At 40.2% G+C, this 15,192-nt stretch overlaps 1 protein-coding gene across 1 annotated transcript; it reads left to right on the top strand.

Annotated features, from left to right (window-relative positions):
* Window positions 1–7,202: 7,202 nt before the first annotated feature.
* Window positions 7,203–8,153, top strand: LOC117657757 (olfactory receptor 6X1-like). The gene has a single exon (XM_034405875.3). It carries the CDS (start codon window positions 7,203–7,205, stop codon window positions 8,151–8,153), a length of 951 nt encoding a protein of 316 aa, XP_034261766.2.
* Window positions 8,154–15,192: the final 7,039 nt, after the last annotated feature.

The raw sequence follows: 15,192 nt of genomic DNA, 5'->3' as shown, positions 1-15,192 counted from the left end.
CCATCCTTCCGAGGTGGGTAAAATGAGGACCCAGATTGTTGGGGGCAATATGCTATTTAGTATACTGTCTATGGTGTAAGCTGCCCAGAGTCCTCGGAGAGTGGGCGGCATAGAAATATGAATAATAATAATAAATAAATAAATAAAAATACATTTCATTAGATTATAATATCATCATACATAGGGCACGGTTTTGTTTTTGTTTTATTTTGATTTTATTCAAAAAAGTTAAAGACTTGGACTTAGAATAGCAATAGCAATAGCACTTAGACAAGCACAGTATTCAAATTTTGGGGTGCCTTGTTCCTCTTCTCATCTAATATTTCAATTATTGTATCAATTCACTTTCCCCAATCTAGTGTCCACTGTTAGATTCATATGTTGAAGGATTGTTCCTTCCAGATGAGCAAATCCTTAACTAAAAAAGCAGAGAGTTTGGTTTCTCTTGGGGTAAGTAGTAACTAGCACTTAGACTTATATACCGCTTCACAGTGTTTTACAGCCCTCTCTAAGCAGTTTACAGAGTCAGCATATTGCGCCCCCAACAATCTGGGTCCTCATTTTACCTACTTTGGAAGAATGGAAGGCTGAGTCAACCTTGAGCTGGTCGGGAATCAAACTGCCACATTGCAGTCAGCCGGCAGTCAGCAGAAGTAGCCTGCAGTACCGCCCTCTAACCACTGTGCCACCACGGCTCTTTATTATCACTTGTCATACTAATCGACATACATTAAAATGCAATTTTGTTGCATACAGTTCTCAAAGGGTCTCCAATATACACTACATGATATACAATATACACTACAGTACTGCTTAGAGAGGGCTGAAAAAGCACTGTGAAGCAGTATATAAGCCTAAGTGCTATTTTATTTATTGGTTCGATTTATATGCCGCCCTTCTCCAGAGACTCAGGGCGGCTTACAATGCGTTAAGCAATAGCCTTCATACTTTTGTATATACCTGCTTAGTAGGGCTTTCGCCCCCCCCCCCAAGCGGTGTTCTTTTTTATACAAGGTAAGCTTATTGCCCCCACAAACCGGCTCCTCATTTTACCTACCTCGAAAGGATGGAAGGCTGAGTCAACCTTGAGCCTGGTGAGATTTGAACTCGCAGTAATTGCAGGCAGCTGGCAGCTAAGTGCTACTTAACAGCACTTTAGTCCGCTGCACCACCAAGGCTCCTATTGCTATAAACATGACAAAATAAATACAAAATAAATACAAAAATATGCATATACCCAACACAGTCTAGTTTGGATGTATGTACATGTACATGGCGAGAAAAACAAATCTTGCGAGTTTACCATACGGACAGCATAGGGAACAAAGTTGCTACCAGAATCTGGTAGTCCTGCTAGAAATACTTTGAAACTTCCTCCCAAAGGGGAGCAACAGAAACAGACCGTAAAGTGAGTGTGTGAGGTAAAATACAAACATCAACATTTTTAGGGACAAATGAATAACAAGAACAACAAAAAACACACAAAACCAACAAGTCCTCTGGAATGAGCTGCCCCTGGAGATTCGCAGGATCCCCGACCTTCGCACCTTTCGCCGCGCCCTCAAAATGTTATTTTTTCACCAAGCAGGGCTGGCCTAAATACTATTTTAATGGGTGGTTTCTATTTTAGCTCTTTCGGCCAAATTATTTAATATTTTCAAATTGTCTTTTAACTTTCATATAGTTTATTTTTGGCTGTACACAGCCCTGAGTCCTTCGGGAGAAGGGCGGTATAAAAATTTAATAAAATAAAATAAATAAATAAAAATATAAGTCATTTAAAAAGTACATTAAAAACTGTGATTTGAGCTACAGTGCTTCCCCAAAAATAAGACCCTATCTTATATTTTTTGAATCCCGAAATAAGTGCTTGGCCTTATTTTCGGGGAGGTCTTATTATTTTGGGGTGCATGGAGCAAGACGGGGCTCCTCTTGCAGTCTTATCTGATTTCCAACTCTGTCTCCCTAACCGTAACCAGAGGAAATGGCAGGGACTGGCTGAGCATGCATTTAAATATTTTCAGGGAGGCCTTATTTGAGGGAGGCTTATTTTATCACATGTGCTCAAAAGCCCAATTGGGCTTATTATCAGGCGATGTCTTATTTTAGGGGAAACAGGGTAGTTGGGATTCCTTAGCCAAAACAAAATACTTTCTCTTGGGAACCAAGGACATTTACACACCTGGCTGGAGGAAGGCGGAGTGATGTCACCCGGCAACCAGACCGCACCGTGATTGGACCATGTGACTGTTTTGAGAAAGTGACAAATTTGTTTACTTTTAATTAGGTGAAAACCACAGAAGTCTTCAGAGTCGGTTTTCACCAGATCTGGTGAACAAATAAATTCACCAGATTTATTTATTTATTTATTTATTTATTTATTTATTTATTTATTTATTTATTTATTTATTTTATGCAATTTATATGCCGCCCTATCTCTGAGGACTCAGGGCAGCTCACAACAGTTAAATGCATAATTTGATTAAAATGATATAAAATTAAAACCCAATTTAAAACAGTTTAAAATTCATTAACACCCCCCCCCCCCGGTCAGTCCAGGCTACGGAACAACCAGGTCTTCAACTCGTGGCGGAACGAGCGAAGGTCAGGGGCCATCCGGAGTTCCAATGGAAGTTGGTTCCAGAGGGTGGGTGCGCCCACAGAGAAAGCTCTTCCCCTGCGGGTCGCCAGCCGACACTGGCTGACGGCACCCTGAGGAGGCCCTGTCTGTGGGAACGCACCGGGCGATTGGGGATTGTCGTTGGCTGCAGGGGGTCTGACAGATATCCCAGGCCTAGGCCATAAAGGGCTTTATAGGTGATAACCAGCAACTTGAACCTCACCCGAAAGGCAACTGGTAACCAAAACAAGCTGCGCAGGAGGGTTGTAACATGGGAGTGTCGGGACGCTCCCATCACAACCCACGCAGCCGCATATATCCAATACAGTAGTGGCCAAAATTGTGGAAACCTTTTGGGAAAAGTGTATTTTTATGCCATCACTACCAAACTGGGAGATCTTGGTCTCATTACTCCAAATAACACTGTCCCATTGTTCCTCTGTCCAGGTAACATGGGTTTTAGCCAAGTTTAGTCTTTTCAACCTTTGTTTGAGAAATAAAAGTGGGTTTTTTCGTGGAATTCTAGATTTTAGGCCAAATTCCTGCAGTCTGCGCCAAACAGTCCTTCCACTCAACTTCACGTTGCATTGCGCCATTTCATCTTGTATACCCCCAGATGATTTTCTTTTGACACATAGGCACAATCTCTTAATTCTTCTATCATCACTTGCTGTTGTGCATCTTTTCTTGCCTTTACCGTGGTAACCTTTACCGTGTGGTTTTGTAGTTTCCTTATACCTCTTCAGAAACTTAGAAATGCCACGTTTGGTTAAGTTTCCACCAATTTTTCTTCTAATTTCTTTATAACTGTAGCCTTGTTCACTTAATAATACTATTTTACATCACTTTCTGGGTGACCAGTCAACTCTTTGCACCATTACTTTAATTTTATTACGTTTTACAAGCCCACTAAATGAAAGAACACAAAAAAACCCAACCACGATAGCGATCACATAACACACTGACAAATGTCCTCTCAGCTTCAATACATGGCATCAACAACTGAATCCTACTGTGATCTGATTGGCTCATTGCCAAAACAAGATGACACCTGATTGGCTCTCTCTAAACACTCGTGTTCATTGGCTACAATCAGATGAAGGAAAGCTACCTGATATCAATTTAAGCAAGTTGTGCTTCCTTTTTCTGGTTATTTGACTATACCTTTTCATAGAATACAGATAATTGAACAAACTTTGTTGCATTATATTATCTTTCCACTGATATATAATTTTATGGTACTATCCCCCCCCCAAAAAAAATGGTGTTATTAGCCATCAAACCTCAAAAATACACTTTTCCCAAAAGGTTCCCACAATTTTGGCCACTACTGTAAGTGTTGCATTAGAAAAGATATTACATTTTCCTTTTTGTAGTTGTGCAGGAGTGTGAATTAGACTAAGTATGAATGAGTTGCAGTTGTTTGCTTCCAGAGGACCTCCAAAAGATATCAGCCTTGAGTATGTATATTCCAGATAGAGTGTCTGGATCCTCAAGAGAGAAATTAAAGACAAATATCCTTGGAGATTGTTTCCCAAAGCTTCTGTAGAGAATCGCTGACTAAACTTTCTATGATGCAATCTGCTGTATGTTCTTTAAATGTCAAAGAAAATATTTCTCAAGAAGTCTGCCATTTCCCCTTCAACACATGATGTATCTTTTTCTGTGGTTCTTCAAGACCTAGTCTTGATGAATGAATAGAGAGATGAAGTGAAAGGCACTTGGAGAAGACAAGGGAAGGAAGGAAGGAAGGAAAGAACAAGTCAAGGTAAAGGTGGAGAGATTTTTAAGTCTATGTTTTATAGAACAAATACCTGGAACAGACTTTCATTGCAGAAGTAGCTATGACTTCCTAGCATATAGACATATCCATAACCACACACACAGAGAAAAAACATCTTGATTATACACTGCTCAAAAAAATAAAGGGAACACAAACAGAAGACATCTGAGATCTGAATGAATGAAATAGCCTTACTAAATACTTTGTTCGTTACATACAGTAGTTTTGTGTTCCCTTTAGTTGTTTGAGCAGTGTATAAACTACTGTATGTAAAGAACAAAGTATTTAATAAGGCTATTTCATTCATTCAGATCTCAGATGTCTTCTGCTTGTGTTCCCTTTATTTTTTTGAGCAGTATATTTTATAAATATATGTTTATATTTCTATAGACCTTTCTTTACTTACAGTAGTGGCCAAAATTGTGGAAACCTTTTGGGAAAAGTGTATTTTCTAAAACTAGCTAATAACTAACTAGTTTTGGGGGAGTAGTACCATAAAATTCTATATCAATGGAAAGATAATTTAATCAAGAATGTAATGCAATAACTTTTATGAAGAATTTGCTATTAGAATAGCAGTTACAGTATAAAGAAGAAAAGGGAGACACGTAGAAAAAAATGAGATATACAAAAATGATCACCATGTCAGTTAATACTTAGTTGGGTAACCTTTAGCATGAATTACGGCCTTACAACGTCTTCCCATGGAGTGAAAGACTTCCCAAGTCTTTTAGTTCTGCAGCTGTTATCATGTGAAACCAAGATGGAATGATTGCTTCTATTAACTGGGTTTTATTGCTGGGTCGCTTCCGACTAACAAGTTTCTTTAGTCAGCTCCATAGATTTTCAATTGGGTTAAAGTCTGGGTTATTCCTAGGCCATTCCAGCAGTGGAATATGATTATCTTGAAACTCCAAAAAAAAAAAAAAAAAAGTGGTTTTATTAGCCATCAAACCTCAAAAATGCACTTTTCCCAAAAGGTTTCCACAATTTTGACAACTACTGTATATCTCATTTAGCAACATTATGTTATTATAGATCATGGCTTTTATGGTAGAGAGGGATACAGGGATATCCATCAGGGGAAAAAAAGCATATTGTGGAGAATAACCTGGGCAGAAACAGTAATTAAGCTCATTCTTTTGAGGTCTTGGCTTATTATTTCCACAGAAAAAACTTTTTAATACCAGGGGATAGAGAAAATCCAGATCATTTTTGGACAAGGAAGAGAAAGGAATTGACTTAATTTGTCTTTCAAACCAATCTATTGGTGGACTTTTTGTAGAACCATCAATGAATCTCATTCTCTCCATCAGGTGGGTTTATATTCTTTTTTTTAATAGATAATATTCTATTTGCTGCATAACATATTTTCTCATCGTTTCTTCACTCTCTCCCTATAACGTGGTTTTGGTCATTACCTCTCCATTTGCTCTGAGCTACCATATCATCTATAAACATTTTCCTTTTTGTCATTTTTCTCTCATACCCCACATTTTGTTTGATAGTGTTTTACTGCTGTCTTCCAAAATGCCATTAACATTTAAGAATCCCCAACGACACCCTGATTGTCCAAAGCAGGGGTGAAATGTAAAATTTGTTACGACCGGTTCTGTAGGCGTGGCTTGGTGGTGGTGGGGGTGTGTAATGTGACTGGGTGGGTGGGGCCAACTTTTTTTTTTTTTTTTTACTTTTCAAAGCATTTTTTCTAATGCTTTGAAAAGCCTCTCTGACGATCAAGCAACTCAGCTGGGATCGTCAGAGACTTTTCAAAGCATTTTTTTACCACCTCTCTGGCCAAGAGGTTGCAGAAAAAAATACTTTGAAAAGCCTCTGATGATCCCAGCTGAGCCGTGCGATCATCAGAGGCTTTTTTTTTTACTTTTAAAAGCATTTTTTCATCAGAAGAGGTTGTAGAAAAAATGCTTTTAAAAGTAAAAAAAAATAAAGCCTCTGATGATCGTGCGGCTTAGCTGGGCATAGTGAGAGGGTGGCATAGAGATTTTTGCTACCGGTTCTCCGAACCACCCGTTGCCATCGCTGCCGGATCGGGTGATCCTGTCCGAACCGGGAGCATTTCACCCCTGGTCCAAAGGTTGCAAATTTCATATTACAAAGTGGGAAGGGGTTTTTTGTTTATTTGTTTGTTTTGGCCTCATGTCTTGTGTGGTTCCAAGATGGGTAATCGTAACCGATATTTAGAAATCGTACGATTAGAAATCGTAACCGATATTTCTAATATTTATATTGAAATGCGGCATTAAATTACCATAAAGGTAAAGGTTCCCCTCACACATATGTGCTAGTTGTTCCTGACTCTAGGGGGCGGTGCTCATCTCCGTTTCAAAGCCGAAGAGCCAGCACTGTCTGAAGATGTCTCCGTGGTCATGTGGCCAGCATGACTAAACATCAAAGGCGCACGGAATGCTGTTAACTTCCCACCAAAGATGGTCCCTATTTTTCTACTTGCATTTTTTTATGTGCTTTCAAACTGCTAGGTTGGCAGAAGCTGGGACAAGTAATGGGAGCTCACCCCATTACGCAGCACTAGGGATTCGAACCACTGAACTGCTGACCTTTCAATCAACAAACTCAGCATCTTAGCCCCTGAACCACCACATCCTTTCTAAATTACCATAGTTTTATGGTATCACTAACTTGATGTGAAAACCGATCTTGCCTTCTCTGTATTGCAATCACAATAGTAGTGTCTGAAAAATGTTTATTTATTTTTAATGTAGCTAAACCTTGATTCAGTGAAGGTGCCATCTTTTTCTCTTTTTGCAACAGAAGTGGAACATGAATTTGACCAACTGCACAAAAGCAACTGAATTTGTTTTTGTTGGATTGCCAAAGGTTTTGGGACTCGAAGGTTTGATGTACACTGGCATCTTTTTTCTCTACCTCCTGTGTCTGATGGGCAACAGGCTCATCATTGTCATGGTAATTGTGGACCGACATCTCCAGAAGCCCATGTATATCTTCCTTAGCAACCTTTCTTGCATTGACATTGGACACACCACAACCTTCATTCCTAAATTGCTGTTCAATTATCTCTGTGCAAAGAATTCCATCTGTTTCAACTGCTGCATAACGCAGATGTTCTTTTACTTCTTTTTTGGGGTCACAGAATATTTTATCATCACTTTGATCTCCATCGACAGATACTTAGCCATTTGCCATCCTTTGAGATATGCCACGATCATGACATCGGGGGTCTGTCTTAAGCTAGCAATTGCATCCTGGTTTGCTGGATTTTTCTCCATTCTTTATCAGACCATCATGATTCCAAACCTACCCTACTGCACATCCAACGTTATCAACCATTTCTACTGCGATGTGGGACCTGTGTTGAAGATTGCAGGTGGAGATATACAAATCATTGAATTATTTGGATTTCTAGTAATGGTGGTTGTGGTTATGTCCTCTATGATTTCCACCCTCATTTCCTATCTCTTCATCATTTTCACCATTCTCCGAATGCCTTCAACCATCAGGCAGCAGAGGGCTTTTTCTACCTGTGCTTCCCATCTGATTGTAGTCTGCATGTTGTATGGATCGGTCTTTTTTGTCTATTTAAGACCTACTGTCAAGAACTCTTCCTATAGTAAGATGAAGACTGTTTCTTTGATGAATACTATAGTGGTCCCAATGCTAAACCCTTTCATTTACACCATTAGGAACAATGAAGTGAAGGAAGCAGTGTGGAAAGCATTAAGAAAAAAGTCTCTGGCTTTTCCTAAAGTCTAAATAGTAGACAGAAGTAAAATGAACGTTTTTGGGGGTATATTTCCAAAAAATGGGTTTCAGATAGAAAGTCTGTACAGAGAGTGGTGAGGACAGCGGATAAGATTATAGGAAGTTTGCTTCATGTTATTCAGGATACTGGTTATAAGCACTATGTGCTTAGAGCTCAAAGCATTGTTAGAGACCCCCCCACACACACTTTATGGTCTGTTTCTGTTGCTCCCCTCTGCATCTTGTACGGATCAGTCTTTTTTGTCTATCTAAGACCTATTGTCAATAACTCTTCCTACAGTAAGATGAAGACTGTTTCTTTGATGAATACTGTAGTGGTCCCAATGCTAAACCCTTTCATTTACACCATCAGGAACAATGAAGTGAAGGAAGCAGTGTGGAAAGCAATAAGAAGAAAAGAGCCCAACTTTCATTAAAATGTCAATGTAGACTTGTTCAAGGGGGCAATCTTGTTCTACAAGATGAGGAGTGGGAAGGGCATCTATCAAAGATATTGTAGCAATTACTTTATCTTACCTAACTCATAAAGATGTGGTTAGCAGGAACTCATCATCCTAGTATTATTATTCATCATCCTAGCCTAGTATTGAAACTATGATGCTATCAGAGGCTCCAATGCTAAATAATTTCATTTACATCAAAATGAAGGGAAAGAAGCAGTTTGGAAAGCATTAAGAAAAACAAGAGTCCAGCTTTCCCCAAAAATCTAATCTTGAAGGTAAGAAATGGGAGGACTATCAATGATAGTGTAGCATTATTTTACCTTGCCTAATTCATAACGATGTAGGAATGAGGCAGGGGTGGGTTCTACTTACCTTTACTACCGGTTCACAATGGGATCGCGTGTGTGAACACTTTGCTCGCTCACGCGCCTTGCTTCTGCACATGTGCAGATCGTTGATGACGACATCCAGGGTAGTGGCCGGGGCCTCCCACCGGTTTACTACAGGTTCTTGCGAACCGGTCCAAACCGGAGGCAACCCACCACTGGAATGAGATGCTTAACACTTGTAGCCCAGGATTTGTAAGTGTAATGCTAGTAACTGAAACCCAGGAATGGTTTATCATGGGATGACCAGTATTGAATGTTCTTCATCCATGATGAGATGATATCAATTTTGTTATGTATCTGTATAGATTATATATTTATCTAAACCTATTCTGTGGGTTTATTGGAATTTTGACATGGGGATCCAGTTTTACAATTTGGGATTTTTATGTACTTTATTGAAAAAACTAGAAAGGCCTGGAGGAAAGTTGTCCATGGGGTCACAATGGGTCAGACATGACTTCGCAACTAACAACAAATTGAAAGAACTAGTGTTCTTTCAATAAACTAATAAACTTTCTAATCAGGGAAGAAACGACAGTATGATGTTTGGAGAAATGAAAGAAATACGTTTGATGCTGTCAATGTCTTGGAGTACCTTAAGATCTCATCTTAAGGAACTATTATCCTTATGAAATATTCCATATTATGAAATATGACTTTCTAAGACTTTTCATCTTTCATGGTAGGAAACATGGAGCTTCAACTCGTTGATTTCAAAGATGATAGAGAAGAAGGTGTTGTTTCTTTAAAAAAACGTATGATAGAAGTTAACAATATCAAAATTCAACAAATTTCTGAGTGTAGCTATAAAGTTGGACATCCGTGGTTGCCTATTTCATTTGCAACATTTTTACATTTATAAATATTTCTATCTGGTAGAATTCTCTTCCCATTTTTAATTTAGTTTCACATTTAGTGCCATTCCAACATCAGAGGTCTCTAACATTCATAATTTTATTCAGCATCAGCTACTGGGCTTATCTTCTAGTGAAATTATGTTTTCTTTTATCCTGGTTGGATTCTCCCATCTTCTCATTTTTGCGTTCATATCAAATGTGCTTTGTTGGACTCAAGAATTGTTTCTTTCAATGTTGAACTCAATTTATAAGAATACTGCACATCTTTCCACAAGTATATTCCTTGTTCATGTTTCCAATTTTTTAAAATGAATTTATCCTTATATATGATTCTCAGGAGTATATACCAGGGGTTGGCAACCTTAAACACTCAAGGAGCCATAAAGGTCCTAACTGGAAGCCCCTATTCAATTCTGGAGCTGACTGGAAGTCCGGTTTCCCCATCATATCTTCTCCTAGCGTGGCATCCTTTTTCCTCTGCTGACCGGAAGTCCGGTTCCCCCACCATAGAGTCTCCTCCTAGCACAGCATCCTTTTTCCTCTACCTGTCCTAACCGAAAGCCCTGTCAATTATGCAGCCAACCAGCAACAGGGAGCTGCAGCAGAGGGATGAAAGAGCCACATGTGGCTCCAGAGCTGCAGGTTGCTGACCCCTGGTATATACAGTTCAAAGATATTTCCTAAATATTATTTTGTTTTCTTCTGAATGAATGGTATGGAGAAATGCCAAGAGGAATATGACCTGAATAGCTACATTGTCTTTGGTCATTTTGGTTCAGACTTGGAACATTCTTTAAGATGACTTAAAGTAATGTAGACTAATTGATAATCATTCTTGTAATACTATGTAGACTAATGAAGAGTAATTGACAATCATTCTTGAATGTGAAGCCGATGGAGGACATGAACAATGATATTTTCCACTTGACTATTTGTGTATCTGGTAACTTTGGACCAGTGGTGAAATCCAAATTTTTTTACTACTGGTTCTGTGGGCATGGTTTGGTGGATGTGGCTTGGTGGGCATGGTGTGGTTTGGTGGGCGTGGCTTGGTGGGCATGGCAGGGGAAGAATACTGCAAAATCTCCATTCCCACCCCACTCCAGGGGAAGAATATTGCAAAATCTCCATTCCCACCCCATTCTGGGACCAGCCAGAGGTGGTATTTGCCGGTTCTCTGAACTACTCAAAATTTCCGCTACCAATTCTCCGAACTACTCAAAATTTCTGCTGCTAGTTCTCCAGAACCTGTCAGAACCTGCTGGATTTCACCCCTGCCTTGGACAAGCTAGGCTATCTTGTTCTTTGCTGTACAATGAGTATAGAGTACTGTCTGTAAAAATAATCTGTGTTTTTTCCAAGGTAATTTGGGTTGAGTTTTATTATTTGCAGATCTATGCCACAACTGTGGCATAGATCTGCATATGTTAAAGCTGCGTAGCACTGTATAAAGATCGATCTATAAAAAAGTGAATTTTCTCAGACTCTTTTCCATTTCAGATCCCACCCACATTTTTTTTTATAAGGTGTGTAGGTCATGGTGACTTAAGTAACTTCTATAATAGTTTCTGTGTTACATTGTGTGGATTTGGGAACAGAAGTCTGAGGAATTGTCAGATAGCCTTCAGAGGAAATTATAACAGAATAGCAGAATGACAGAATAACAGAATTGGAAGACCCTTGGAGATCTTCTAATCCAACCCCCTGGTCAAGCATGGAACCTTATACCTTTTCAGACAAATGGTCTCCAATCTCTTTTCAGTGTTGGCGCACCCAATTTCTGGAGGCAAGTCGTTCCACTGGTCGATTGTTCTCACTGTCAAGAAATTTCTCCTTAATTCTAGGTTGTTTCCCTCCTTGATTAGCTTCCATCTATTGCTTCTTGTCCTGCCTTCCAGTGAATAGCTATTATGGAGAATAGCTGCTCTGGCTTTCTTTGGAAAGCACCTGGAAAACACATTCACTTCTTTAAATAAACGTTGCTGACATAGTTTAGGTCCATTAACAAGAGGAAGTTGAATAAGGATATTTTCGTAACTTCTTTGCTTTACAGATAATATGTATTTCCTCTGTAATAAACTTGCATTTCCTTATTTATGTAACTAATAAAGTGTGAACACGGATTGAACTATTGGACGTGATCTTTTTCCAGCTTCATGGGAAGATCCACCTTCATTCAGATCCAAAATAAACATGTTACTCAGAGAGATTCCAAGTCTGGCCTTGTAATCTGGAGAGGGTGCAAGACAGATGGACAGCTCCATAAATGTTTTAAATACCTTATTTTTTGAACTATAAGATGCTCTGAAGTATAAGACGCATCTAGCTTTTGGGGAGGAAAACAAGGGGGAAAAAAATCTGCCTTTGCCTCTGCCTCTCAGCAATTTACCTCCTTGCAGAAAACAGCAAACAGCCTGGTCAGCTTCAGCACAGCCTGATTTAGCACAAGCAGCTGATTGGCAGTTGGATCTGCCTCCCGGAATACCGCCTATCAGCTGTTCCAGCCTGCAGGGATCACTACCACCCATCACAACCATTGCCACCCATCACAGCTGCCACCTATTGCCGCCTCGTGCACCCCATTTTTAGCCTCTGAGTGCCCCATTATGGCCTCCACACACCCCATTTTCAGCCTCAGTGCGTCCCGTTTTCCCTGCCGCCTGGAATGGGCCAAAAATGGAATGTACAGAAGCCAAAAAATGGGGGGCGGGGCGGAAGTGGGGATAGGCAGCAGCAGTGATGGGCGGCGATGGCGGTGACGGGCGGTGGTGATCCCTGCAGCCTGGAACAGCTGATAGGTGGTAGGGTGGGGGCTGATAGGGTGGAGGCTGGTGGGTGGGTGGGGCTTCTGCAACATTCACTGTATAAGATGCACAGACATTTCCACCCACTTTTTTGGGGTGGGGGATGTGCGTCTTATACACTGAAAAATATGGTAAATAAATAAATATAAATAAATATAAATGTGGTATGTGGTAGGGTTCCTTTTTTTTTCTCCCTTACTATTTAATTTAATTATTGAAGCTTTGGCTACCAGGCAATCTTTAGATACTGAGTACATGATATTTGCAGGGTGGCTATAAACTATTTCTGTAGGCTGATGATATTGTGGTATTCCATTTTCTGCCCTTAAAGCAACCAGCAATATCATTTTCATAGGGATCAAAGGATTCACAGAATTCCAGAGGCCTTTAGACATAGTTCTCTTGTCTTCCAATTTTTTTTCGCAAAGATATTTTCTTCATTGCACCACAGTCAGTGTCAGAGTTCCAAGTAACACCCCCAACAAAAGAAAACTCCGAGGCTTGAATTTCCTCAAAGTTCCATTTTATTAGAGAATATGAAAGCTTCCAGGATTTCCCCACCCAAAGGAAAGTTCAAGTCCCTCCCCAGCACCAACATGTCCATCACATGGTCCAATCAAAGCAACATCCTAACTGGAGATGCCTCCCAGTTCCAGCCATGCAGATGCAGGGCAAGATATCCTTGGCTCTCTGAGAAAGGAATGTTATTATGATTATATATCACCCTGGCTCCACACAATCCCCCCTTCCAGTTTCCCACAGTAGGAAAAGTGGCAGGCCTGAAGATCCAACAAAAAAGATGTTTTCCAGGCCTGACAGAAACCCAGAGCTGGTTTCACTTTTTCTGTGCCAATGTGGTTTATTCAGTAAAGTTTTATACTTTTGGTAAAATAAATTTCTTGTTTAGGATTTGCCAACTGGACAATTGACAATAATTCTTGGACATTAACTCCAATGAGTTTCTTCTCTCTTTTATTGAGACTTTAAAGAGTCTTTGAAGGGTCAATTCAACCAGAAGCATCACAGCGTGACAGTCGGGGAATTAGCAGGCTTGAACGAGCTCCGCGAAAACCTGGACTGACAATCTGCTGCTGAAGAGTCTTCAGATCGGAACCATCCTGTAGGAACGGGGAAGAAGGAGAGGCACCTCTGAGACTGAGAGGAATGGGCAAGTTTCTCGAAGGTCAGAGGAAGTTCTCTTCGACTCGGCAGTGGGGGCGGCGGCCATTGCGGCAGCCAAGAAGCTGGGGCAACCGGGCCAAATATTGAGCAGGAGCGGTGATTGAAACGGAGTTTTGAAGCCGGGTGAGTGACAGCCAGTTCAGGCAAAATAAAAGAAAAAGACTTTTGAATTTGAAAAGAGCCCCAGCATAATAACAGCAGCTAATGGGCATGGGGGGAAGAAAAGAAGAGATTTGAAGTGAAATTTAAAGTGACAAAATCCAAGAGAAAAATTGACCTTTGAACAAACTATTGGGAGAATTTTAAAAACTAGAAGAAAAAAACCCAAATTGGTTAAAGGATTGGAAAGAAAATAAGTAGATCCTTTTTAATAGAATGCTAAAGCAAAACAAAAGACAAACCAGAAAATAAGTCCTGTAATAGAAGTACTATATATATAAAGAGAGAGAGAGAGAGAGAGAGAGAGAGAGAGAGAGAGAGAGAGAGAGAGAGAGAGAGAAGGAAAAGAAGAAGAAGAAGAAGAAGAAGAAGAAGAAGAAGAAGAAGAAGAAGAAGAAGAAGAAGAAGAAGAAGAAGAAGAAGAAGAAGAAGAAGAAGAAGAAGAAGAAAGGGGACTGGGCTCTAACTGAATTGACATCTTTAAAGTTAAAAAGAAGAAAAGAGAAAAAAATTGCCAACGTGCATTGAAACAAAATTGATACTCTGTTAGATTATTGATTGGAATTATGGATTATTATTATTATTATTATTATTATTATTATTATTATTATTATTATTATTAATTCAATTTGTATGCCGCCCCTCTCCGAAGACTCAGGGTGGCTCACAATGCATTTAAAATCATTATAAAAAACATTTAAGAATTAAAAACATTAAAAACAATTAAAACCCATTCACACCATTCATGGCTGGATCTCGCCAGATCACAAGAGCAAGATCAACAGCCCCAGGCCTGCCGGAAAAGCCAGGTCTTCACCGCTTTTCGGAAGGTCAATAGGGTGGGGATGGTCCGGACCCCAGGAGGTAACTGGTTCCAGAGAGCTGGGGCAGCCACATTGAAGGCCCTCCCCCGCGGGCCCGCCTGCTGGCATTGTTTAGCTGATGGGACCCGGAGGAGACCAACTCTGTGGGATCTTACCGGTTGTTGGGAATTTTGCAGTAGAAGGCGGTCTCGAAGATAACCTGGTCCTGAGCCATGTAGGGCTTTAAAGGTAATAACCAACACCTTGAATTATGACCGGAGACCAATAGGGAGCCAGAGCAGCTCGCAGAGAATTGGTGTAATGTGGGTGTACCTAGGTGCACCCACGACAGCTCGCGCGGCTGCGTTCTGGACCAACTGTAGTCTCCTAACA

The sequence above is a fragment of the Pantherophis guttatus genome, chromosome 4, assembly GCF_059756535.1.
Source record: "Pantherophis guttatus breed Tessera chromosome 4, ASM5975653v1, whole genome shotgun sequence".
In the NCBI taxonomy this organism is placed as follows: Eukaryota; Metazoa; Chordata; class Lepidosauria; order Squamata; family Colubridae; genus Pantherophis; species Pantherophis guttatus.
This window is presented reverse-complemented; position numbering and strand designations above follow the sequence as displayed.

Coding starts and splice junctions, on each gene's coding strand:
- LOC117657757 (XM_034405875.3), top strand. CDS start 7,203: ATGAATTTGACCAACTGCACAAAAGCAACTGAATTTGTTTTTGTTGGA.